We start from the raw sequence: 26,179 nt of genomic DNA, 5'->3' as shown, positions 1-26,179 counted from the left end.
CGATTTTCGCGTAGTACAGCAACTTCTAATTGCAGCGTCGCGAGTTGTGAAGACAGGTGTGTGACCGTATTTACGTCAGCGGTGCCTGTTGATTGCATTGTTGTATTAAATCGCATATTTCCATGTATGCGATCGGCCATTTCGCTTAATTTGTCCAGCGTCAATTGCTCAGTAACCGCTAAAACGGTTGTGACTGATGGAGGAAGCTGCCTCATCCATAATAGTCGGATGGTATCCTCATTAATTTTCCCGCAACCAGCTTCTCTCATTTTCCTCAATAACTGGGACGGTTTTTGATCTCCCAGGTTCATTTCTGCGAGCAGTTTGTGGAAACGCTCTTTGCTCGCTCTCCTCATAACAGTCGATCAATCTGTCTTTAATGACTGAGTATTTATTCTCTGGTGGTGGATTTGTAAGTATATCGCTGACTTGGTGGACGACCTCCTTTGGCAGTTTGGATATTACTGTATTATATTTATATTCGTCGCCTTGTTTTTGAGGTGCGATTATTGCCTCAAATTGTGCAAACCACAAACGTGGCGAGTCTGTCCAGAACTCAAGTACCCGCTCTGTGACGGTTATTGCAGCGATGTCTATACAGCTAGTGGCAGACATGCCTGGTGTACTAGGCATGTTTGTTCCTGTTAATGGCATAGGACGAGCTATTGTTAACGTTGTGATGAGTAAAACAGCTGGCCAGTATTATATGGCGGTCAGTAGTATGGCAGGGTTCCTTGTTGCGCAGTGTAGCCAACGATTTTTGTGCCTCTTGAATTTCCGTACCGGTGAGACCCGCTTCTGGGAAGCCGGTGGAAATGTGCAATCGTTGGTGGTGCGCAGGATGCCGTCAGCCAGAGATCTCTTGCTTGATCTCGTCGTTTTCCCAGGTTTCGTTTTGATCACGTCGGCCAGATCACGTCGGGGTCACCACTGTTGCGGGTAAATAATACAATGTTGCTGGTCGAGACGATGTATATTACAGATGATAATAAACTGACAATATGTACATAGAAATAATGATCTTATATACTAAATAAAAATAGGAAAATGTAAGGTGGGGTGACACAGTTTAGATACAGCAGTGCCTAGTAGACAATATTGAATTTGTCTTACTAGACATTATTAAATGCAATTATTATTTTATGTATCTAGGTGACTGTGTCCCATAAAACAATATCTGTTATGATGAAAACATACAATATTGCCGCAGTAGTAGCCACAGTAGTCTCCATTTCAGGGATGAATTACGGATAGTTCAATACAATACAAAAAAAATGTTTTTTTTTGTTCAGGTCTTACAGGACGGACGGCTCGTAGATCTCCCTCTTTCAGAGCCGTTTTTACGAATTATGTGTGGAGAAGAACTCAGGACTGAACATTTGGAAGAAATCGATCCTATACGGCATAGGTAAAGTTATCTTCATTTGCTGTGTTTGAAACATTATTGTCATTTATTTTCCATAGACTATCTCTAAGCGCATTGTCATCTGCCAACTAATCCGATTACAGTAAACAAGACGACCCGCGCAACTACATCAGAGTTACTTGACTTGATTTACATAATATCTCTTTAAATAATAATGTATTTGTTATTCTTGATATATAAGCTAAATTATTATAAAATTTCAACATTATCCGTTCTGCAGTTTTTGTGTGAGAGAGATATATCCATCCATCTATATTCACAAACTTTCGCGTTTATAATATTAGTAAGATTTATTTACCAATATATAAGTATTACGTATATGTGTTCTAAGTGAACAATGAACAATTAATGCTGATAAAGTGTAGTATTTTTTTTAATAGCAAGACTTACTTTTAGCGGTATATACAGGCATAAAAATAAATGTTATGTGGGGGTGCAGATTCCTGCAGAGCGTGGTGGCAGCAGCAGAGCGGTACGAGAGTTCGCCCGAGGAAGAGCCCACCGTGGAGGGCGCCACGTTCGAGCAGCTCGCGCTCACCATGGCGCACGTGGCCGCCCACCCCGACCCAGCCGTCGCCGTGCAGCCGCTCTGCGACGGCGGCGACCACATCGAGGTACTTTACGTACGGTAAAGAAGAAGTAGCACTTCTTCTTTAGTCGTACGCTTTTAACAGTGTGGTCGTGGCTTTAGTAATGATATCTCTTCGTTGTCCTCCTTGGTGACGACTATTCTTAAATCATGCGGCTAAAATTGTCAAATATAATAATGTCAAAATAAATTTGTCTTTTATACACCTCTCGAACTAAGGGCGTCATTGTAAATAATGACTAGTTCATTATCATTGAGTTGTACGTAGCAAATCTTATTCTGTTGTCTAAAGTGGTGTTTTTTATGTTCAAATTGATAGATGTTTAAAATTCATAAGCATGTTAATTCATAAGCAAGTATATACCGAGAACTGGAATGTTGTCAATGATGGTTTTCAAACCAAACTGTTGAATTATTGCATAGTGTAAAACAGTAATGTTTCCTCTTCAAGTATAGTGATGGCAGCTTGGTATGCTGAGTGCCTAATCTCTAAAACAGGAATAGGTTAATTCTATAAGTGTCATGTTGATTAGGTAAAAATATTTAATATATCAGGCGAACGATGGTAGTTCGTGTACTATAATAAAGGCCGCGTTATCTAAAAACTACGTACAACTGTAGGTGGGGCCACACAACGCGCGAGCGTACGCTGAGGCGTCCGCGCGGTGGATGGTGCGCGACGGCATCCGGCGGCAGACGGCGGCCTTCAGGAATGGGTTCGGTGCCGTGTTCCCGGCGCGGCGACTGCGAGCGTTCTCGCCAAGCGAGCTGCGTCTGCTGGTTTGCGGCGAGCGCGGGCCCGCCTGGACCCGCGACCACCTGCTGCAGTATACAGAGCCCAAGCTGGGCTACACGCGCGACAGGTTCGTCACCACCCACTTCACACGATCCTCTTATTATCGGTACACAGAGTTCAAACTGGGCAAAACGCACGACAGGTCCGTTACCACCCATCGAAACTATAATATAGTTATTCATTTGTCCACTTAGAACCGTGATATACAGCGCGACAGTTTTTCAACCAGTGATCATTTGTATAAGTGTTACACTGAAACACGATAACTATACATACACTATAACAGTGCTGTCGATATCACCGTTAAGTCCTTCAATGGCCAACATTGGCTATGTTGATGTTATACATATTTGTTACAGCCCTGGGTTCCTGCGTCTTGTGGATGTATTAGTGGAGATGTCGCTGGTTGAACGGAAAGCTTTCCTACAGTTTGCGACCGGTTGCAGCAGTCTGCCGCCCGGAGGCCTGGCAAATCTACACCCCAGGCTTACTGTAGTGAGAAAGGTAATATTTATTATACATTGTTTAAGATTTTTAATACGACCTCTTATACAATTGCTAAAACATAGTTATGCAGAGGCAAATAAACAACGGTTATTGAGTGTTGATCGAGAACACTTAATTATTTATATAATTCTCAATATTCTAAATACACGTAGGCACATCAGTTATATAATTAGTTGTAAAAATGAAATTGCTTTTATCTGAAGTTTATGAGAAACTGCTAAAATATTATATATTTGCAGGTTGATGCTGGAGACGGGTCGTATCCATCGGTAAACACATGTGTGCATTACTTGAAACTACCTGAGTATTCATGTAAAGAAGTACTACGTGAACGATTGCTCGCCGCAACGAACGAGCGAGGCTTCCATCTCAACTAGATTTAGGCTATATTTTAATATTAATAAATATGTTAAAACTATAAAAAATAGCACTGACTAATCACATTTAATTGGGCAAGAGGTTCAATGATCTTATAGATGTAATTGTTTCATATTTTGTTATAAGGAAATGCCCTTTATTTAATTATATAATAAAGTATATATATATGAATATTATATTATATTAATGGAGTCTTTATATGAATATTGGTTTACGTTAATTTAATTTTTCGCTATAGTGGTTTTGTATAGGTATAGGTGATTCATAATTTCCGTTTTGTTTCATTATATGAATGCAATAAATAATTTTATAACGGAAATTACATAAGTTGAAGTATATTTATCATTATCAGCAAGATGTTATATCAATTTTATTGTTTTATTTTGTATTTATATAAAAAGTAAGTAAAGAGTCAAGAATTCTGTTATAATAAATAAATCACAATGATGGTATGAGACTGCGTACAAGGTAATAGTTAAAATTTTTCGAATGTTGACATCGATAATCTATGTAAATAAAGGCTTTAGTTGATAGTAGTTGCTAACTGATAATCACTCTAATATGGTACTTTCCCTGAGGTTTTACTATAAACATTTCTGTGTTGCAGAAAAGAGTTTACTTATTGCAATATTAAACTTATTTCTGCAAAGATTATCGAAGTCAATCTAAGGGAAAATATATTTTTTCAAAAACATTGTTAAAATTTAAAACATGGGTTTTGAAAATAGATTGTAAGTGTCGTACTTTACAAAAAATTGAAATTGGAAAAATAATTGTGTTAATGTTCAATAATTTATATTCTATGTCGAGTGAGCTAAAATATTGTTTATTTAGAAAATTTACTATTTAATGTTCTGGCCTGACGTCGTTAAGTTTGGCAATAACTGACGTCAAAATCCAGAAATGCTCTAATAAGTTCATATTAAACTAACGCCCTTCGTATCTATATGCTGTATTAAACGTATTCATTACTTGAATGTAATTAACGTAATATAATTAAAAATATATTTTTAAGAATAAGCCAATCGTTAAGGGTATGCAAAGCAGATGGCCCGGTAGAATACTCATGATACTGAAACACTCACTCAAAAAGAAAGAAAGAAAGATAGTGGAGATTGTTGTGAAACTTAATTCTATTTGTAGTAAATTGAACACATTCTGCATGTTTGTTCGATTAATGAAAAATATATATATATATTTCACTTTGGGAAAGTTATTTAGTTTCATGAATACTATCACTCGTCTTTGCTAACCCTATTATTATTATATATATAAAAGTAACTCTGCTTAGTATTTATAGATAACCGTGTCTAAACCGGTGTTATATAAATTTAACTTTTTTCTTGTTCTTCAATATAATTTGAAAAAACATCTACTACATAGACAAGTTACATAGTCAAAACAGGTCTATCGACAAAAAAGTTTGTCTTGGAACATTTTTTTCCTTTCACGATATACAACTACTTAAAATGTCCAAGGTTTAGCAGTAAATTTATTATGTTATTTTGTTTTTACTAAGCATATAAATTATGTAACTAATTCTCTCTATGTCTATGTCTTCTCCATTTGCTTCCAATGATTTTTCTCTCTATTCTACTGTTTAAAACCAGTTGACGCTATAAAACCCTTAACTAAATTAACGTTACAATGCTTCTAGTCATCTTTTAATATCGCGTTTAAATAATTTGGGAGGCACAATGTCAGCTAGCAGATTCTATATATTTTTTGTTCAATTAATTCTTTATTTGGGAGTGTTACTTACTATTACAGAATTTAAAGATTTAAAATAAGCAGTCACCTATAATTTGTTTGATAAGAATCTAGAAGTATAGGTGGGCTTCATTTGCGATGGAATGATTAGGTATCACGTGCCGTAGTGGGCAAAAAGCCGATTGATTTAGATTGCCAATTTTACATTATTTCTTTTAAATCAAATAAGTATAAATAAAATTTGTTTGATTGTTGATGGGTTGATATATAATATGTATTTGCTGACCGTCAGTTAAATCATGAATGATAAAGTACAAATCTTTTGTTTGTCATTATTAGTATATATTCTAACTCAGTTCAGTTCCTCAATATTTGCGTTTTATTGTAATAACTTTCACTTGCAAAAACTAGTACTATACACGGAATCCCTTCTTAGAATTCTTTGTTTTCTTAGTTTAAGTATATTTTATATTAATGTTATCAATATGAGTAAAATGAAAAGAATATGTAATCGAATTTAATTTCACTTCGTTTGAATGCCTTTGGAATGTATTGAAATTTTAATGTTATAATTACTAATTATTCTTTAATTTCCTTAATAAAATATATCACACATTGTACATATTTCTGCAAACTTAGCACTCTCTCAGAAATTGATGTAAATTCGTTGCCACGAAGCCTCTTGAAATATAAGGAATCTAAATTGTTAATAATATATGATTCGTGGTGTAAAACACTTGTGCGTCTACGAAAGCTGATTGTAGAACTATGTTCCTTTAGTTAAATAATTTTGTCAACTAAAAGTTGATTGTGATTTATGAATAATGATATAAAATATTCTATGAATTTAAATATATTTTAGCTTAAATTTAATAGGTATTTAATGTAATATTATTAACAATATAGCATCTTGTAGTGCTCCTGTACGTGTTGTTAAAGATATCAATATATCAAGTGAAAATTTGAATAAAATGTTTTTCTTTTGTATTTCCCCTGTATTTAAAGATACTCTATTGAGAGTGCACTACAATTTATTCTATGCAATGGCTCCTATACAACATTTAAGAATAAGCTATACCTACGAGTAAAAAACTTCTATACATCACTTGACAATTGATTTTTCATAATTATTGCAAATATTAAAAATTATAACTGCTAACAAATTTCTAAAACCCACAAACAAATCATAACAAAAATTAGTACTACTGCAACTATACTAATAGTGATCGTAATTACAAGTTAGTATTCAACATAATTATAAAAAAAAACCCATGATTTTTAAACACTAATTATGCAACCTTTACACTTTAAACACTAATTACCTCTTGTAGTAGAATGTCTGAAGATAGATATTGGCGTATCAAAGACATACATATATTTATGTAGTAATGTTTATTATATGGTGTTAGAGAACGTGGAGGAATTATTTGCAATGCTTCTATGCAGTTGTGAAACTATACGTATTTAGTTGGTTTTATTGAGATATATCTATATGTCAAATATCTTTTAAAAGTGAGATTCTCTACAACACAAGTAAATATAGCTCATTTCAATGGGTTTATGATAAGTAACACTTAGAGAATGTGATTAAGGTGTCTGTGTATTGAAGATAGTAATATCTTCAGTGTTTTTCTAAACCAAAGGCGTTATTTATATTGAAAATACAGAACAATATACTAATATTCTTGAATTTATATATTGGGTTGATATGAATAGATATTTTTATAATTTGTGTTTTTAAATTAAATAATTTCATGATATCTTATGGCATATATGATGTTGTATGGTCACGTAATTTACTATTATTTATTGCAAATGGATATACATTTCTTGGCATTTGTCTTTCTATATAAATTTTTAACTGAAAGTCTTGTACTTTTGAACTTTAATGAAATAGTTAATAGTTATATTTTTTATAGGTGTATAGTTTTGGATTTATATTTATATTATGTGATATTTTCTCATCTGTGATTCCTTGTAGGATCTTTATTGTATAACTGCAATGTAACTGTACTCGCCTTATGATGTCCTGGGGATAAATTAACTGCTGACACACCTAGTACCTACTTATAGGTTTCTTTTACGACAGAACGTTATATTTTCAAAATTTTGTCGATTATAATTACTAATTTGCTTTTCAGTCAAAAGAGATGCCTACTTACTTTCGACAATAAGTGAAATATTGTTTGATATACTTTTTGCTTGCTAAATTATATCGCAGTATTTTAATGTATTATTTGTTGTCATTGGTGTTGCTTTTTCTTGTTGAGACACCGGGTCAGGATGCTGCGCAACCCGGTCCACGGCTCTATATAGTCGCAACCTTGGTTTTACACAATTTTCATACAATACTTTTGAGCTCAGTATCTACCAGTATAAAAACTTATTGGCCACTGGTATAGGTATCAGTCATTGTCTAGTTTCCAGCCGATCGGTAGGAACATGAAAGCTTTTTTGTTTCTTTGCGCCGCCACGGCGGCGCTGGCTTATGTCAGTTGTCGAGAAGTATCCCGTGAACGGAGAGATGCAGATTTAGAGCCAGCTGCTAGCCACCATGGTGGTAAATGGGATAAGGGTGGCGGCCATGAGCATCATCACCATCACCATCACGATCATGGCGAGAAAGGACACAAAGGTTATAAGGGTCATCACCATCATGAACATGGTAAAAAGGGACACCACCATCATGAAGGACACAAAGGACATCATGATGAGCATGGCGGTCATAAAAAACATCATCATCATGACGATGGGCACCACCATGAACACCATCATGGCGAGAAGGGTCACAAAGGTCATGGGCACCATGAGGAAGGTCACTATCATAAGGGACATTCCACTAAGGGTCATCATGGAGTTCATAAGCACGATGAGTTCAAGAAGGAAAAACATTTTCATGACCATCACCATGAAGGCGGCCACCATGAGCATCATGGAGGTCACCACGAGGAGCACGGTCACAAGAAGGGCGGTGGTTTCCATAAAGGCCATAAGCACGGCGGTCATCACCATCATGAGCATGGTAAGAAGGGTCACCATGAGAAAGGCGGCCACCATCACGATCACAAGGGACATCATGATGAGGGCGGTCATCATGAGCATCATCATCATCACCATGATCATGGAAAGAAGGGTGGACATGAGGACCACAAACATTGGGGACACAAAAAGGGTCATTAATATATTTTCCCCAAATTCCCATCGATGCCAGTTTATTAGGCCTATGTATAGGTATATCTAATTAAGCTTACGACATATAAGTGTTATTGTTTATGTTGACTGTGATTATATTTTACATTAAAATGACTGTAATTGTTGTTATGTATATTATTTATATTTTATCATTGTGTCTTACTCTTGAATAATATGGGTGTACAAACCGTTGAATAAATTGAAGCACGATTTTAATATCTGACATGCAATCTAATGTACAACATTTTTTCCTTCATCTTTCATAGCAGTTTATCCATAATTTTGTTAATTATTTTTTTACACCAATGAAAAAGTACTAATTGTATGATTAAGATTTGATCAATTTGGACTGTTGCTGTTAATTAAACGGAAACACTTTACAATTCAATAGTCAAATTTAAATTATATTTTAAACTGCAGTCATGTGATGAATTTAATATATAAAGTACAATTATAGTAAAATATATATTTCCTACTTGGAATATCTAGAGCTATGAATATAATAGATAGATCAGATCTAGTTAGTATTTAGTTAGTTACTATCAGATCTCATGGTAGAGCGATGATAATTTTTCTGATGAGATTGACTTCGCCGGGCTGCTAAGCGGTGTTAATACCAAATCCAAGTATTTGAATATATTTGATTTGAAATACTTCTTAGACTAGATTCAATTTACGTTATTATGTATGATTTACGTTATATTTCATATCTATTTGGCTTAATTTGTATCTGTTGCATACGCATAGGTTATTTAAGTAAATTTTTTTATTTATACAGATAATAACAAGCTATAAAGTTTTTTTTATTAACAACAATAAGTGTAAAAAGAAAAAGTAGGTACATACTATATTAAACAAATAATGACTACAAATACTAGGTACTACAAAAGTTTGTTTTATGATACCTAAATGAGTGGTGACAGAGTAAAAGTAACATCATTTATTGTGCTGAATTGGATTTTTTTCAAAAACAAATGCGATACTAAAGGATAGTATTCGGTACATATCGGTAATTAGCTGTACAAAAACAAACTTATCAATTTCAGCTCACGTTTCGACAACAAAGTTACATAAAATTGTTGGCCGTGGTTCGTTGGCAACGGCTCCCGACGAGGTAAGTAACTGACGTTGAGAAACTAGAACGGTGTCCGAGATTGGCCTACATACGGCAAAGAATTAGTCGTGGTTGCAATGAAGCGTTTCTTAAAGAAAACAATTGCAATGGAAATGAAATTTATACCATTTCACAATTATAAAGTTTTACAAGTCTAATAACTTTTACGATACGGCGTGACTACTACGACTATTGAGTAAATAACGTCATCTTTTGCTGCTATAGATATATTTTTTCAAATTTGTATAATAAGTACGTGACTTAATGACGTTTTCAACAGGTGTAGGATTCTTAGTTGTTTAAGAGTTTAATAAAACCCTTAAACAGCTGTACCGTGCCACCTCCCTTGATAAAAGTAAGGACAAATAATAATAATAATAATCATCTTTATTTCTCTCAAATAATAAACTAATTCCAAATCTCATCAAAAAAATCTAATAGAAATTATCCACCGAGAAACTACTACGAGAATTAGTAGCGATATGAAGTAAAAATTGATATACCTAGGTATATTTAAATTTGATGTGAATTTTTACTTTAATATGAATAGATCGAAATAGAAATTACTACCTACACTCACAGAAATCATTTTATATATAACATATTTATAATTTCTCCGTTTTAGTATAACGGTACATATATGTATATATGTATGGATATACATACTAAAACTTGTAAATATTGTTGCATTTAGCAAAGAAAAGAAATGCAGGCATTTTGGCGTAGAGCCAACTCTTGCGTTTGAAATTAGGTTTACTTTTTAGTTCGGATTTTATACCGTAACTGCAATGCTTAAATTGCATGAAAAAGGTGGCCTGGTTGTCAGTCGAAGTTCAATAAAGAAGGGAAAAAAAATGAAAAAATGTTTAATCGTTTAAAATGTTCGGGTCTCTGAAATAAACAAAGATTTGATTCATACATAGATTCATTTGAACCTAACCAGATGTAAAATATGATATTTAGAAGTAGTTACCTAATAACTTTTAAAGCATGATGCTTTGAGTATGCGTGAAGGGATAAGTTATTGAAGAACTAGTTTATGGGGCAATATTTATAGTATCACGTACAGGATACCGATCAGTTTACGTACAGGATATTCACCAGCGCCTTTAGTCACAGGAACACCGTAAAGAGTATCTGAAAAATAAATTCAGGAAATATTGAAATTTAAAAATGAGGGTACAGATAGCGTAGGTAATACGTATCTTGCAAAGAAAATTATTATCAGTGACATAACCTCGTTGAAAGCTGGAAAGATGATGCAGAAATCAGAACATGATATCCCCATACATACTCTCATAAATGAGTATAGAAAGAAAGTATTTAGTTGATTAACTATTTAGTTAATCGACTAAATACTCCAGATTATCTTTCTAATAACAAGAGTACTGAACTAAACTTTATTGATTGTATAAAGAATTACCAATCTCTATCACCATTCAGATGGTACCTACATATGTAACTGAAAACAGTAAAATCTAGAACCTCCTTTGTGTCAATCGGTTGAAAATACGCAGTGACGTCTAATTTGTTTACGATACACAACCGGCTAGTTGTTGCCGTCGTTGCATAAATGGTTGGTGACGACTGCGCCGACGCTGACGCTGTCGGGCCGGCACCTCAACGCGGTGCCACCGTGACGTACCACCTATTGACCATGCAATTTTCACGGTCGATATCTACAAATCTACGAGACAAGGCGACTGCGATAGACACATTCTCTAATTTAAAATTGAAACCCACAGGATGTTAACTTTTACTAAGCAATGATAACTTCAAAGTAATATCTAAATTTATCAACAGATTTCAGAAAAAAAGAAATCTCAATCGAATTGTATCTTTTATTTACTTAGATATATTTTACCTACGTAGCGTATTACCTTACTCTATATGTTCTGTAATTATGCACCTATTTATTCTTTTTTCAATCGATATAGGATTAGAATATCTTTTTGAAATTGATATTAAAAACATTATCAATTTAAAAAAGATATTCTAATCCTATACTAACACTGCCACTAATTAAAATTGTTTTTGTTAAACAAATTCTTAACCTATTTTAGGTCAATAAATAAATTGTATTATATGCGCTAACATCATACATAATTACAAAACACAGTATTTAATATGGCATAGCAATGTAAATGCATTTTACACAATTTTTTTTAGTACATTATTTTTCAAGAATTTTATTATTATGAGAAATATGACGACAAAATCTGCTTCTATTGAATATACATTATTCGATCGATCTTATTATGAGCTGGCTATTATTTGAAAAAAAAAATACACATTAAATAGGTAGATAGATGGATAAAATTCTTTTCAATACTGGAAAACTATAGAAACTAATAAAATATTTAGAGTTGTATATTATTTTTTATATTAGAATAATACTAAATAAATAAATAATGAGCATGTAATCTTGTGCCTGAAGATTGACTACATTGTTAACATTGTTAAGAATGAGACCGCCAATTCCTATTAGTGACCATTAAACAAATCCGTGTCATTAACTTACTTAAATAATTTACAAAATATTTGAGGATTTCGGTGCATATTAACAATATCACTCGAAAGCACTGTGATCAATAATGAACCTGTCAGATTAAATTATTACAAATATTTAGCAATAATATTGACCACAATTTCTAACAAGCTTATAAAATAATGAGTATGCAATGTAGCGAGAATTAGAATATTTATTTATAACTCTTTCGAGGCAGAGTTATTTTTGGTGTGATCTGATCTCGCAAATTCTAAATATTTCAGTCGAGACTCGCGTTTAATACTAATAAATCTTCAAATATTGTTGTGTCTAACTTACTATCGTTAATACATTAGATTGACGTATTAATATCTATAATATTATCTATACATAAAATACCTATATATACATAATAAATTAATTAATATGTAATAACCGACATAAAACTGTAATGTAAGTTTGAGGTGATTACGTATAAAATAATATTATGAAAATTATAATCAAATGGATATTGTGTTTTCCGATGGTTTGTTGCCGTAGCACAGACGTACTGCCGGTGAGTCAGTTGACTCCGTCTCACCGCACTCACTGCGACGCGTCACTTGTTAATGCTTACACAACTCTTTATATAAAACTGCTGAGCTCCCGATGGTACAGACAATTTTAGAAGAAACGTACATCGTGCCGCTGCAGCATCACGACCACAAATTAGAGCATGAGGGTGGCCTTAGTGATAGGATTGCTAACGCTATTGACGGTCGCTCATGCACGCCGTCTACCTACTGCCAAATATGTACAATCTACGGAGAAAACAATAGCAGACCAGGAACCTGCGGGAACTGGCCACAAGAAGGAGGCGCATCATAATCATGAATACAAGAAGGGAGGCGGTAAAGAACATCATGCACATCATCATCACGAACATGGTGAACATGGACACAAAGGTTATAAAGGTCATCATCATCACGAAGAGGGTAAGAAGGGCCACCATGATAAGGAACATCATAAAGGTGAATACGACGATCATGGAGGCCACAAAAAGGAACACCATCATGAGGATGGCCACTACGACGAGCATCATAAAGGTGAAAAAGGTGAAAAGGGACATAAATATGAGGAGAAAGGACATTATAATAAAGGACATTCTACAAAAGGCCATCACGAAGTGCATAAGCTTGATGAATTCAAAAAAGATAAACATTTCTTCGACGAAGAAGGAGATTCTGGTCACGAGGAAAAGCACGGAGGCTTTCATGAGGAGCATGGCCATAAGAAAGGTGGACATTTCAAGAAAGGTCATCATCATGGCGGGCACCATGAACATGAACACGGCAAAAAGGGACATCACGAAAAAGGCGGTCATCACCATGAGCACAAGGGCCATAAGGAGGCCGCTGGTCATGACGAACATTATCATCACCACCACGATCACGCCAAAAAGGGCGGTCACGATCATCACAAGAAATGGGGCTACAAGAAAGGACATTGATTACCGTATTAACATTACAGAATATTATAACTCAAAGAAAGCAGAGTTGAAACCGATCGACCCGACATATTTTTTACCTTGCGTAAGTTGTGGTTATTATACAGTCACTTGTCAATTACGGATAAAACAGTGCACTTTGGATTGTCTAGTTTGGATAATATATAATGCTGTGATCGTGAAAATGTTTCTATTTTCACATTTATATATGTATAGTGGTATTAAACACATAAATTATTTTATTATGTAAGTAAATTAAGCTACCAATTAGAAAATATAAACATTATGAAGGAGTTATTTTTATTGATTTCAAGTGTAGTGTAATTTTCAAACGTAATATGGCTCTACATATTGCGTTATAACTACTAACCTTACCCACCATTATGCCTGTCCCATGAGTAAGCTACTAGTAACTATAGTTATAGCGCATCTCTGTGGGCAAGCTTTTAAAATAATTAACGTTGATAACCACCACTCAGGATTCTGTGGTTTTGGGCGGGAGCTCTACGTACACGCTCTTTACTACTACTATATGAAGAGAGCATCTAATAAGTATTTCTGAGAATTACTTATTTATTAGATCATATATAAATTATGCATCTGTAATTAACAAAAAACAGAACAGGCTTATAGATTTTTTTTGTTGTATGTGATTTGTAACAGTCAGTCGTAACAATTAGTTTATTCGATATGGTGGGCATTTAAATTACAAATAAAAGTTTGATAGTAGGTATTTTTAAACTCTTATAATGTTCACTTTAAAGAATTTAGATTCTGAAACTTTTTTACTCAGTCAATAGTCAAGTACCTTACACATGAAATTTTCTTATAACTCAACTTACGACATTAGAATATTCCTTTTTGTAATTTAACAAAAAATTGCTTATTATTACGCCTATTATGAAATTATAATGTTTTCCTATTTAACAATTATTAGCATTAATTGTACACATGTATTTTAAAGAATTCTAACTTGGTCTTTAGAGAAAATACTTAACATAAACATTATATGAATATTGATAATTTCAAACTAATAATATTTAGTAGTATTTAATTCAGTAGTATTTAATATATACTCGTATATTCAAAATATGTTATATAGCGCTACCTAATATTTTTTAAATTTTTTTTCAATATATTATACTTACAAGGCGTACCTTGAAGGTAGGTACTATTTAAAAGTATGTATATTAATATGTACATAGTTATAAGGGTCTTCAACGCGCACGTGACACTGCTGGTGTTTCAGACGTATGTAGGTAAGGGTAAGGGTAAAGGTAATACTATTTCCCATCCATCCATGTATCCATACCATCAGATGAGGCGTATACTAGATTGCCATCATTGTAGTATAAAAGAAATATAAATAGATAATATTTAAAGTTAATTTGGAGAGAATAACAATGTGGATTAGCTACTACATAACATAATGTTAATTTTACAGGCGTACGGATTTTTTTAATATTCGTAATGACTTTGTTGTTTTTCAATTTTCAAGCCAGATCCTTTATACGCAGGGAGAATCGTGTGCCAGTGGCTTCTATCCTCTTTAAATTTTATGTATAGTACATAAAACGGAATAAGTATTTACAACAATGATAAATATTCAATAAATGTCTTATCACTATAATGTATCTACAAATGTTTATTTTTATAACAAATTTTTAAACTATATTTTGTATATTAACTAGCAACTAGCCCCGGCTGCGCACAGGTGTACATGTGTTATATATATAAACCTAAATCCGTTCGGTAGTTTTAAAGATTCAACCATACATAGGGACAGACAGCGATAGCGACTTTGTTTTATACTATTTAATAATAATGATAAGGTTAATAAGTTTAAAAGTGTAAAAACAAACATGTAACATTTATTAGACTTTTATTTTGCTTTTCTGTTTTATTGCTGCTAAACTGTAATACTACGCTTGGTCTGGATTAGGAGTTGACAGCGTTGGCGCCCATAAATTTGCTGCCAAGTGTGACATGACTAAATCCCCATACTTGCTCGCTAATTAGTGTAAAAGCACTATTAATGGATTACACTTGTGAAATATACGTAACAGTTTCCTCTCTAAATTACATTCAGTTAACGTAATTAGGTACAACACTGTCCACAGTGAGTCTTTTATGAGATTCTAGTTCTTAATTACAATTTTTAAAGTGATATTTGTAAATATTCAAATAGATATGTACTTATTCGTAAAATGACACAATGTCTTATAGGTAGGTTACTAATTGAGCGCAAACTGTAGATTAGCTTAAGTGTTGAATATTTATTATAACTATTTCAATGAGACATAGAAATAGATAGATTAGAAATATATGACAGAAGCATAATTCTTGCATAGCACTGTGGAAAATTATTCTTAAATATTTTTTCTTCTGATATAAGTTTTGTTACTGCAATAAATTAATGTTTAGATAGATAATGTTGTTGTTGTTTTATTTTTAATAAATAAATAAATAGAATTTCGTCTTTTTTATGTAAATGCATTTCCATAAAAACGCCTGCGAGTCGGCTTCGGCATTTTATTCGGAGTGATAATATTTGCAGATATCGCAAACAGAATATGAGCAAGTGTTAACTAAGTAGCTAATTTAATATTGTATTTATAATTCTAATTAATTAATTAATAGGATTTAGTCTCATGTATGTTTCATGCATATCTACTTCGGATTGAAATCTATATTAATTTCGTAAAACTTAATCAAAGCAAATTAACATTTTCCAGTATGAGTATGAGTATGAGTATCTTTACATTAATAAAACAAATTAAGAAGGCATTTACAGCTTCTGAAAAACTATTGTTACGTATAGAAGAGATTTTTTTTTATTTAATCCATCGTGATAACTAGGTAGCAATTCATCGAGACTCGACTTATTTGATTAGCACAAATTGGATACGTCACGAACGCTTTATTACAGCCTTCTATGATTGAGGGGATTAAATAGGATCAAAGGGATTCTTAAGAGAGGACCTGTGTTACATCCAAATGGAAATACATTTTACATGCTGGTAAATATTTATAGTTATTATAAGCATACATTTATTTAGAATATCGATGTCTGTATTAGTTGGACAATTTTCTACTGTTATATCACACTCAAAGTTAGTTATTACAATTCCTAAAATGATTACTAGAAGGTCTATTTGTTTGTCCACTTGTTTTATTGTATAAATTTATACTTTGCTTGATCTGCCGTTGAATTAATAAGTTAGTTTAGTTATGAAATTCAGAAGAAGTATTTTTATATAAAATTTCTAGACTTTTCTGGTTTTAGTTCATAGCTCTTTTGCTTACAAGGTCGATCTTTTATTTCATTCTGTTCCTTTCTATAGCCGACTCTGTATAAAGAAAGGCATTTAAAGATTAGGCAACCTTCTAAAAGCCTTATTAGTGTTCAAGCCTGCAAATATGAGTTATTGATTTTTAGTTTGACTTCTATAGCATATTAGAAAACAAACTACAAAGAGAAATATCTGGGATCCAAGTAAGCGTAGTTCGGCTTCGGGACTGTTCGCCCTTCCGAACTAGTTCATTCCCAAAGTACATACTTTAGTATACTTTACATTTATATACTTTAGTACCTAGACTAAAGACCATATTCATGAGACAAGACTTACTGTTTCATACTTTTCACGCCCGATTAGCTGAAAGGATTTTAATGAAATTTGAGCTGAAGATAGAAGATATCACGTGGAGGGACATATGTAGGTTATGGATAATATGCGACGGAAATAAATCAACAGAATATTAATTTTTACATAGTATAAAACAAAGTGGCCGCCGCTGTTTGTTTGTTTATATTTTATAAATTACATATAGGATTTTAATGCAGTTTTCACTAATAGATAGAGTGATTCAAGAGGAAGGTTTATATGTATAATACATGCGTGTTATAGTACGGAATACGATAAGAAATTCAAAGATTTGTAAAGTATCCACGAATGCGAGACGGGTCCGCAGTTAAATAATAAATTAATATATACTGAATTTATGGAACCAACATATTAATATATATGTCTATAACAGAGTAGGTATATTAGAATTTATTTTACTTAATTAAATTCAATAATAAACGTTAATAGTATGAAGTTATATACGTATGTTGCTAATAAAATTGTTACTGAGTTGCAGCTGTACATCTCTTTAGCAAACTTCACGTGTTTATTAAATCTACCAAAAGTTATGAGGCTGTGAGAGGGCACACAAAGTTCTCTGAATGTCACTCGCGATATCGTATTTTTATTCCTTTGATATTTAAATTTTAAGGTTTTTACTTAGATATCATAAATATACAAAATAAACAGAAATAAAATAAGTTCTTACTCTAAAAAATATTTATTTGTACATTGCCAGTAATTTAATTTCTAAAATATTTGTTGCCAAGAGTAGGTTTCATAAAGGCTTACAATATTAGAGATAAAAAGTAAATTCCATTGACGTAATTTATATACTATAATATGTCTTATTAACGCCTACTTATTTTGTTAATAAAAAGCACCTATATCCTTTTTGATGAGTTCCAATTAATTTATTACTGGGGAGGCGATTGTTAGTAATGAGTACTAGTGGGTTTGTTGTACTGGCAAATTATCCAATCATGTCCAACTCCATGTTCATGAGGTCCAATGTCGAGGTCGTTAATTCCTCGTGAATTCACCACGACAGGCTAATTGACCTGACTTCATTTGCTACTGGGGTCCGGTTAGTTAGCTAGGTAGGAGCACCATTATCATCCATTAAAAAAACACAAATTTGACCCAATTTACAGTATTCTGTAAATTGTAATGTGATTTTGTTTGAGTTAATTGCTAGTACCTAATTATAAATTTGTACTTATTAAACAAAATAAATATAAAAATTTTGATAATTTATTTACAACGCTATTTAAATTGTTTTAATATAAAATAGTATAGTTATTTATTTATTAATGTCCTTTCTTCCATCCCCAGTGTTTATGATCCTCGTGGCCTCCTTTTTTGCCGTGACCGTGATGGTGGTGGTGGTGCTCGTGGTGGCTGCCCTCATCGTGGTGGCCTTTGTGTTCGTGGTGGTGTCCACCCTTTTCATGATGTCCTTTCTTTCCGTGGTGGTGTTCATGATGACCACCGTGTTTATGTCCTTTGTGGAAGTGCCCTCCCTTCTTGTGACCGTGTTCATGGTGGTGACCACCATGGCCTTCTTCGTGGCCGGATTCTCCATGTTTCTCATGGAAGTGTTTGTCTTTTTTGAATTCGTCTACTTTATGAACACCGTGGTGTCCTTTCGTTGAATGTCCCTTATGATAATGGCCTTTTTCTTCGAATCCGTGTCCCTTTTCACCCTTTTCGCCGTGGTGATGTTCGTGGTGGTGGCCGTCGTCGTGGTGATGGTGTTTCTTGTGTCCACCATGCTCGTCGTGGTGGCCTTTGTGTCCCTCATGATGGTGGTGGCCTTTTTTGCCATGTTCATGATGGTGGTGCCCCTTGTAACCCTTGTGGCCTTTACCACCATGTTCGTGATGGTGATGGGCGTGGTGCTCTTTTCCACCACCCTTCTCGTGATGGTGTGAAGCAGCAGGCTCAAGATCTGCGTCCCGTTTCTCCCGCAAGTCCCGTGCGTGGGCTACAGCTAGGAGTATACCCAAGCAACTCAGCGCCAGGGCCACCTTCATTGTGGTATTATTTGTACGGCACTGTGATATACAATAGTTATTATTATCGTCAACAACCTTTTATAGACACAGGCTGATTTTCTTATAACTTCTATTGAGCAATTATTGCAAGCGGGCTCTGGTGTTTACATTTACTTTATTGCCAAGGTCAAACGGCCGGTGATAGATCATTGAGGTAAATATATTGTGATTAAATATATAATTTACTTTTAAAAATTTCTATGTCGTTTCTTTATTATCAATTACTTATATAGGTTTAAAATATCGAAGTATAAATGCAATAAGAACAGTCAAGTTCATGAAAGAAAAGTTATCCAAATTATCTTTGATACTCGTATTAGACTCCGTTGGCCACATGAATTCATTGTGAAAGGGATAATAATTATTGTCTTTTAACGATTTCACAGCACATAAGTATTTTGAAGTTGACGATATAATATATTACAATATATAATAATTTGTTTTACAATAAAAAAATGCTTTTAATATAGCAACTGAAGTACTAATTATACATGATTCTCTAATGATTGAGAATATGCACTTTACTACAGTGCAAAATTATCATTATTATATACCTATGTATACAATAATGATAATTTTAGGCTATTCGCTATTACCATGTATGGCATTGTTAGACTAGATAAAAAAAACTATATAATATAATATAACAACAATTATAAAAAAAAATATTATGGTTAAAGAAACTTAACTGAAGTAGTTAGCAAACTTAAAAAACTAGGAAACTAGGGATAGTGTTAAAAAATAAGGTGCATAATTGGCCGTAAGTTTCCTATATGATGAATATATTATCATAAAATGTACTTATTAAACATAATACTATACAGAACATAATATTATTTCAAATTGAAAAAAATGATTTCACATCCGATTTTTGAGACACAAAGTAACTTGTGACTTGCAAATAACTTTTGGCGTAATAATTAATGCTTGTTACGGAGCTCAGTTAATGAGTAAAGGATGTTATCCAGTTATACTCATAGTACATATAGGCAGGGCAACCGCGTGGCGGCGTAATTTATGCACTTAACCCGGGGGAGTAATAACCTGGTTATTATAATATAATTGGTTTAAAAACTCCACTTCATATAATTATTATTACAATAAATTATTTACGATATTAAAGCGAATTGACTATGTAACTAGTGTGCATTTTAAACATTATATGAATGGACAATAAATTACAGGTATTCCGATATTGTATTTCTGATAAGAGCCGAAATTGGTTACATGTTTTATTATTGTCAATGGTACGAGTAAATAGTAAATTTTCATTTTTCGCTTAATTAATGATACTGAAATAAAATAATTGCATATTAGCGTGTGTATTGCAAAGACCTCATAGCTAATATACGAATATGTTCAAAGTCTCCAATCAAACAGCATTAATTGAGTGTACCCGACTCAGATATCTTATTTCAAAGGATGTGACAAGGGTAACAGTGCTCGCCGCTGTTTAATACTTATATTAATTTGAATATGTGTACAATATATTATTATATTTTGGAACAAAATTTGTTTCATTAATTATTTAGCCTTGAGAGTGGTGACATATATACCTACCTACTACTGTTTCATTATTTTGACAAAAAGACTACGGTAATTTTTATTTTGTTGCTTACTACGTAATTTTATACAATTATCTATAGATATATAGTATATTCTGCTAAGTCTTTGATTATTGAAAAGGACGTCAATAAACCTTAGCGAATAGTCTCTCCCACACTATGTATAATGGATATTTACAGAGGTAGAATTTGTGAAAAGTCTATGTGATAATTCAGTGTTATCTACCTATTTCAGCCGCCAAGCAGTTTGTTTGTAAGGTGTGTTTCAGTTGAAGATAAGACAACGACATTAAAAGATATGAAGGCATAAAATATTAGATATCCGGAATGCATAAGTGGTATCACGGACTCACTAATTAAAGTGAACGTGAACTCTTTTTAGAGTAGAAACGTGAATACAATTAAAATAAAACGTTAACTATTGTCCTAAAATACCACATTCTATAACAAATTATCACACCCCGTGTCGTTTATCTATCGCTCGTAGGTTACCGCTATTTCAAGTGCCCAGCTAGTTCAAGTGTATTTCAGTACCGCTAGTTCAATGTATTTATATCAAAGATTAGAACATTTATAAGAACTGGAAGCTTGAAACTTTACACAAATTATCCTTACATATCGGTTATACTGACAAAAACAGAATTTAAAGAAATTTTAAGAGGACAGAACATTTCAGTGTGAAGACATCAGAAAACATATGGTAAATATAGGTAACCGTTGAATATACGAGTAGGTCGTTCGTGCCAACACATACAATAAATCACTTTTGTAAAACTTGATTCAGCCCTTTAGCTGAATCAAATTTTATAAAGCAATCTTTTTAGGGGTAGAATTAATTGAGGCAGAAGTAATAAGTGGGCCGAAAAAACTTAAAAATATATTGAAATTTAACAAACATTTCGACTTGCATTTTTACGCTCAGCAATGTACTAGTTAATCAGTCACTGTAAAGGAAAAACAACAATGGTATGACAATAGATAATTAATAATAATATCCCTGGATTATTCACCCACACCATCTAGTCAAGTCAGCCAAGGGTACTACATAAATGATATAAATACTTAGATATTTTTTTGTAAATATATACATAATATACATATGAATCGAATATATACATAATAATATATATATATATATAAATATAAATATATACATAATATAAATATAATCAAAACTTTATTGGAAACTGCTTCCGCATTTGACCTAGCTGTAATAAACACTTGGTTTAAGAAGAAAGAGAAACACCTTATCACCTATAAAAGTGGTCACCATGCGACACAAATAGACTTTTTCCTAACGAGAAGAATCAAGTTATGGACTGTGAAAGACTGTAAAGTGCTGCCGGGGGAAGATCTAGTTACACAACACAGATTATTACTAATAGAAATAAAAATTAAAACACAGATAAATAAAAATAGGAAATAAATGGCGAATGATAGAAAAAACGAGTATGCAAGCGATTCAAGAAAGAAGTTGTAGATAAAATGATTAGTATGAAAGACATGAAAGGAAAAACAGTAAATGAATGTTGGGATGAAATAGCACATTGTATAAGAATGGTAGCAAAGCAGGTCTTTGGAGAAAGTAAAGGAAAGGGTATAATAGGATACATGGTGGTGGAGTGAAGAAGTACAAAAAATATTAAAAGAAAAGAAGAATGCTTTCAAAGATTGGTAAAAGGTACCTACAGAGAATGAACGTCTGAAAGAAGAGAAAAAGATAATGTATAAAAAATTTAAAAAGGAAGGAAAAAAAGTAGTTGCAATAGCCAGAACAAGAGCCCTAGATAAAATATATAGGTCACTTGATGACTCTAGTGGCCAAAAAGAACTATACCGGATAACAAAAATGAGAGAAGAAAGAGCGAAAGATATAAAGCATGTAAAATGTATAAAAGAGGATACAGGACAAATTTTGTTGAAAGATGACGACATAAAAGCACGTTGGAAGGGACATTTCAATAAACTTTTTAATAAATTATTGCAAGAAGTGGCGATCCCTGAGGAATGGTGTAATAGTTCACTAGTGCCCATTTTTAAGAATAAGGGTGATTTACATGATTGCAATAATTATCGGGAAATAAAGCTAATGTCGCACAGTATGAAAGTATGGGAGAAAGTGATAGAGAAGCGATTGCGTGATGAGACGGATATCACCCAAAACCAGTTTGGATTTATGCCAGGCCATGTGTGTTTAAATATGTTTTATTATTTGTAATATTGAATATGTAGAGAAGAAGTATTAATCTAAAAACTGTGTGCAAATTGTCATCCAAAGCTGTAGAATAGTTTAAGTACATTCGAAGTTCCGCACAAAAGTATGTAATGAATATTAGCACAAAAGTAAACCTAGAAAACTATCGACGCTCCGCACCAAGTTGGGAAATGGTTTGTTAAACCGGCAATGTTGCAATAGCCAGTTCCGGTTTAGTTTGTATTTGACTTGATTTTCAGCTGCACCGTTTTAGTCCTGTCTGTCTCTGTTTCCTGAATATTTTTGTTGTTCCGGACGTTTAAAAAGATTTTATGCTGACATAATTAATTTTATTACATAATTAAATTAATTTTAATAACTAGTTACATATTTAATTAGACAACTGTCTGCCAACATCGAGTACAAATCATTTGTGATTCGATAATTATTTACGAGTTACGAGAATTATTTTATATTCAATTATTTGTAATTTGCGTACTCGCACGCAAATTACAATTTAGTATAAAATAGTTGTTAAAAATTCTAATGGGCTTTTTTTATTCGAACTACTCTAATGACGAAAATAGTGAGTACAGAGGGCATTCCAAAGCCGTGGAAAGGATTACGGAGCGGCTGAAGATAGACTCCTGTCTGACAGATACAACTTTAGTCTGAGGGCAAAGCTACGCGTTCGAACCTTGGCTCAGGCCGTCCTAATTTCGAATCCCGTTTGAATGGGACAGGGGATCGATTGAAAGTATTTACGTGTACTGTGTGTGTATAGGCTTGTATAAATAAAGATGGGATTTAGTTAGTAATTTATATTATTTATTATCATTTAAAATAGATGTTTGTTTACGATAATTGACTTTTATAATTTACTGTAGCACTCCATAATTTACTCTTTTATGGTTACGAAGCACGATATACTAGAGAACCAAAATGTATACAATTTTCATTAAAATATTTTTGATTTTCAGTGTATAATAAATGTCATGTGATACTGAACCATCTGCTATAAAACCTGGTTAGGTGGAAACAGTATAATATCGTACAATAATACCGCATCGTAAATTAACTAGAGAATGATGTTATACGCTTTTAGATTCCATTCTCAAAAATATAACGGTATCAAACAAATTTGGTATACGGCGATTTTTAGGGGGTTATAAATCACTTAGATATATCGCATCTCAGAGAAAATTCGATTTCACAAGTGAACTAAAATTATCTGCTACGTAAAATTTGTAGGTATGAGTGAGTGTAAAATCTAGTTTTATAGTATAAAAGTAGAAAGTTACATATTTGTCTGTTTATTACCTATTCAGGACGGTTTTGATTGATTTTGATGTTCAAATGGATTTTGATATGAATATAGATAGTATCAGGACGGGCGGACATTTGTTATCTTTTATATCAAAAAACAGATTGAGTTACAGAAAACAGCATGTATATTATATTTTAGTGCTATATTATATTTTTAACAAATGACAAAAGAAGAGGGTTTGCAATTCGACTGTGCTTTTTGTACAATATTATGTTAATGTAATAAAATCTTTTCCAAAAGTGACATACATAGATATATAATAATTCTTTATCTAAAGGATTATCATGTGTTTAAATTTTTTTTATCCTAAATTAATTAAATACAAAATCTACCAGAGATTTTGTAAAATAAGAAAGATATACTTTCTTTTGGAAATTACTATCTACTTGGAAATCAACAAAACCAAAGTTATTATTTCTCAATGATATTTTTTTGTAAATATATAGTAACAAAACCCATTTGTAACATATCAACAACAATTAACAACAAGTGTGGGCATACACTCCATGGCTTAGTGACCCTTCTTGTGGCCCCAGTGTTTGTGATCTTCATGACCTCCCTTCTTGCCGTGGTCATGATGATGGTGCCAGTGTTCGTGGTGGCCGCCCTCTCCGTGATGTCCTTTGTGGTCATGATGGTGACCTCCTTCCTCATGGTGACCCTTCTTGCCATGATGATGTTCGTGGTGTCCACCATGCTTGTGGCCTTTATGGAAGTGGCCTCCCTTTTTGTAGCCACCCTCGTGATGATGACCGCCATGATGTTCATGGTGTCCCTTTTCACCATGATGATCGTGGAAGTGCTTGTCCTTTTTGAATTCGTCATGTTTCTCAACTCCATGGTGTCCTTTCGTGTCATGACCTTTGTGCCAGTGACCATGCTCTTCGTGACCATGGCCGTGTTCGCCCTTTTCACCGTGATGATGATGGTGATGATAGCCGTCATCGTGGTGGTGATGCTTCTTGTGTCCGCCATGTTCGCCGTGGTGTCCCTTGTGCCCTTCATGGTGATGGTGTCCATGTTTACCATGGTGATGTTCGTGATGTCCCTTGTGTCCCTTATGGTCATGACCGCCATGGTCATGGTGGTGATGACCATGGTGTTCGTGACCGCCACCCTTGTCCCAGTGGTGACCCTTGTGGGATGCTGCAGGTGCCTGGTCGGCGTCCCTTTTCTCTCGAATGTCCCGGGCAGTGGCGACTGCCGCGAGGGCGAGTAGCCCGAACGCTATTATCAATCTCATTGTTGATTACGCTTGTTGCAGTTGCTGAATGATAGTTGCATCGGTGGCAATGATTTTATATACCAATAGCACTGCGACCGATTAGGTAAGTTCACGTTGTATAGTGTCAAGGTTGATACTGTACAGAGATTTCCACTTCCAGGTTAGAATATATTTTTGTGTCCGATTGAACTATGTCATAATATTCATCCCAATACGATACACCGATCGATATATAGGTATAACATGAGCTGTTACCGCGCTTCGTTTGCTTTTTTTGTACAATCTTTGTTATATATTTCTTTGGCAACGTTCCCTTATTAGTCGTCAAAAGATGACAGACACATTTTCGCATTTATAATTAATATTATGAAAGTAGATATGGTTAGTCTGATTTGATTTCAGTAATAATAACGCTTTTTAGAAATGTTTATAGAATATTAGAAAGTACTAGATTAGATATCTGGGTTTTATAGAAATGATATAGCTTGAAAATAAAATG

At 33.4% G+C, this 26,179-nt stretch overlaps 5 protein-coding genes across 5 annotated transcripts in view; 3 read left to right on the top strand and 2 right to left on the bottom strand.

Annotated features, from left to right (window-relative positions):
* Positions 1 to 3,985, top strand: part of LOC131841884 (E3 ubiquitin-protein ligase Ufd4) — a 33,413-nt gene extending 29,428 nt beyond the window's left edge. Inside the window, exons 43-47 of the mRNA XM_059190244.1 lie at positions 1,293 to 1,408; positions 1,866 to 2,040; positions 2,637 to 2,878; positions 3,171 to 3,315; positions 3,558 to 3,985. Of these exons, the coding sequence (XP_059046227.1) occupies positions 1,293 to 1,408; positions 1,866 to 2,040; positions 2,637 to 2,878; positions 3,171 to 3,315; positions 3,558 to 3,695 (816 nt within the window). The 3' untranslated portion in view covers positions 3,696 to 3,985. The remainder of the gene's footprint in view (positions 1 to 1,292; positions 1,409 to 1,865; positions 2,041 to 2,636; positions 2,879 to 3,170; positions 3,316 to 3,557) is intronic.
* A 3,863-nt stretch (positions 3,986 to 7,848) lies between these two features.
* On the top strand, positions 7,849 to 8,586 carry LOC131841883 (histidine-rich glycoprotein-like). Its single transcript, XM_059190243.1, has one exon. The coding sequence runs from the start codon at positions 7,849 to 7,851 to the stop codon at positions 8,584 to 8,586; it is 738 nt and encodes a 245-aa protein (XP_059046226.1).
* A 4,118-nt stretch (positions 8,587 to 12,704) lies between these two features.
* LOC131842046 (histidine-rich glycoprotein-like) lies at positions 12,705 to 13,907 on the top strand. Its single transcript, XM_059190479.1, has one exon. The coding sequence runs from the start codon at positions 12,916 to 12,918 to the stop codon at positions 13,687 to 13,689; it is 774 nt and encodes a 257-aa protein (XP_059046462.1). The 5' UTR covers positions 12,705 to 12,915; the 3' UTR covers positions 13,690 to 13,907.
* Positions 13,908 to 18,622: 4,715 nt separating this feature from the next.
* Positions 18,623 to 19,348, bottom strand: LOC131841995 (histidine-rich glycoprotein-like). Its single transcript, XM_059190426.1, has one exon. It carries the CDS (start codon positions 19,346 to 19,348, stop codon positions 18,623 to 18,625), a length of 726 nt encoding a protein of 241 aa, XP_059046409.1.
* Positions 19,349 to 24,966: 5,618 nt separating this feature from the next.
* LOC131841993 (histidine-rich glycoprotein-like) lies at positions 24,967 to 25,698 on the bottom strand. The gene has a single exon (XM_059190425.1). The coding sequence runs from the start codon at positions 25,696 to 25,698 to the stop codon at positions 24,967 to 24,969; it is 732 nt and encodes a 243-aa protein (XP_059046408.1).
* Between the last annotated feature and the right edge of the window lie 481 nt (positions 25,699 to 26,179).

This window comes from Achroia grisella, unplaced genomic scaffold (genome assembly GCF_030625045.1).
Source record: "Achroia grisella isolate CSIRO2021 unplaced genomic scaffold, CSIRO_AGI_Agris_v1 utg204, whole genome shotgun sequence".
Taxonomy (NCBI): Eukaryota; Metazoa; Arthropoda; class Insecta; order Lepidoptera; family Pyralidae; genus Achroia; species Achroia grisella.
This window is presented reverse-complemented; position numbering and strand designations above follow the sequence as displayed.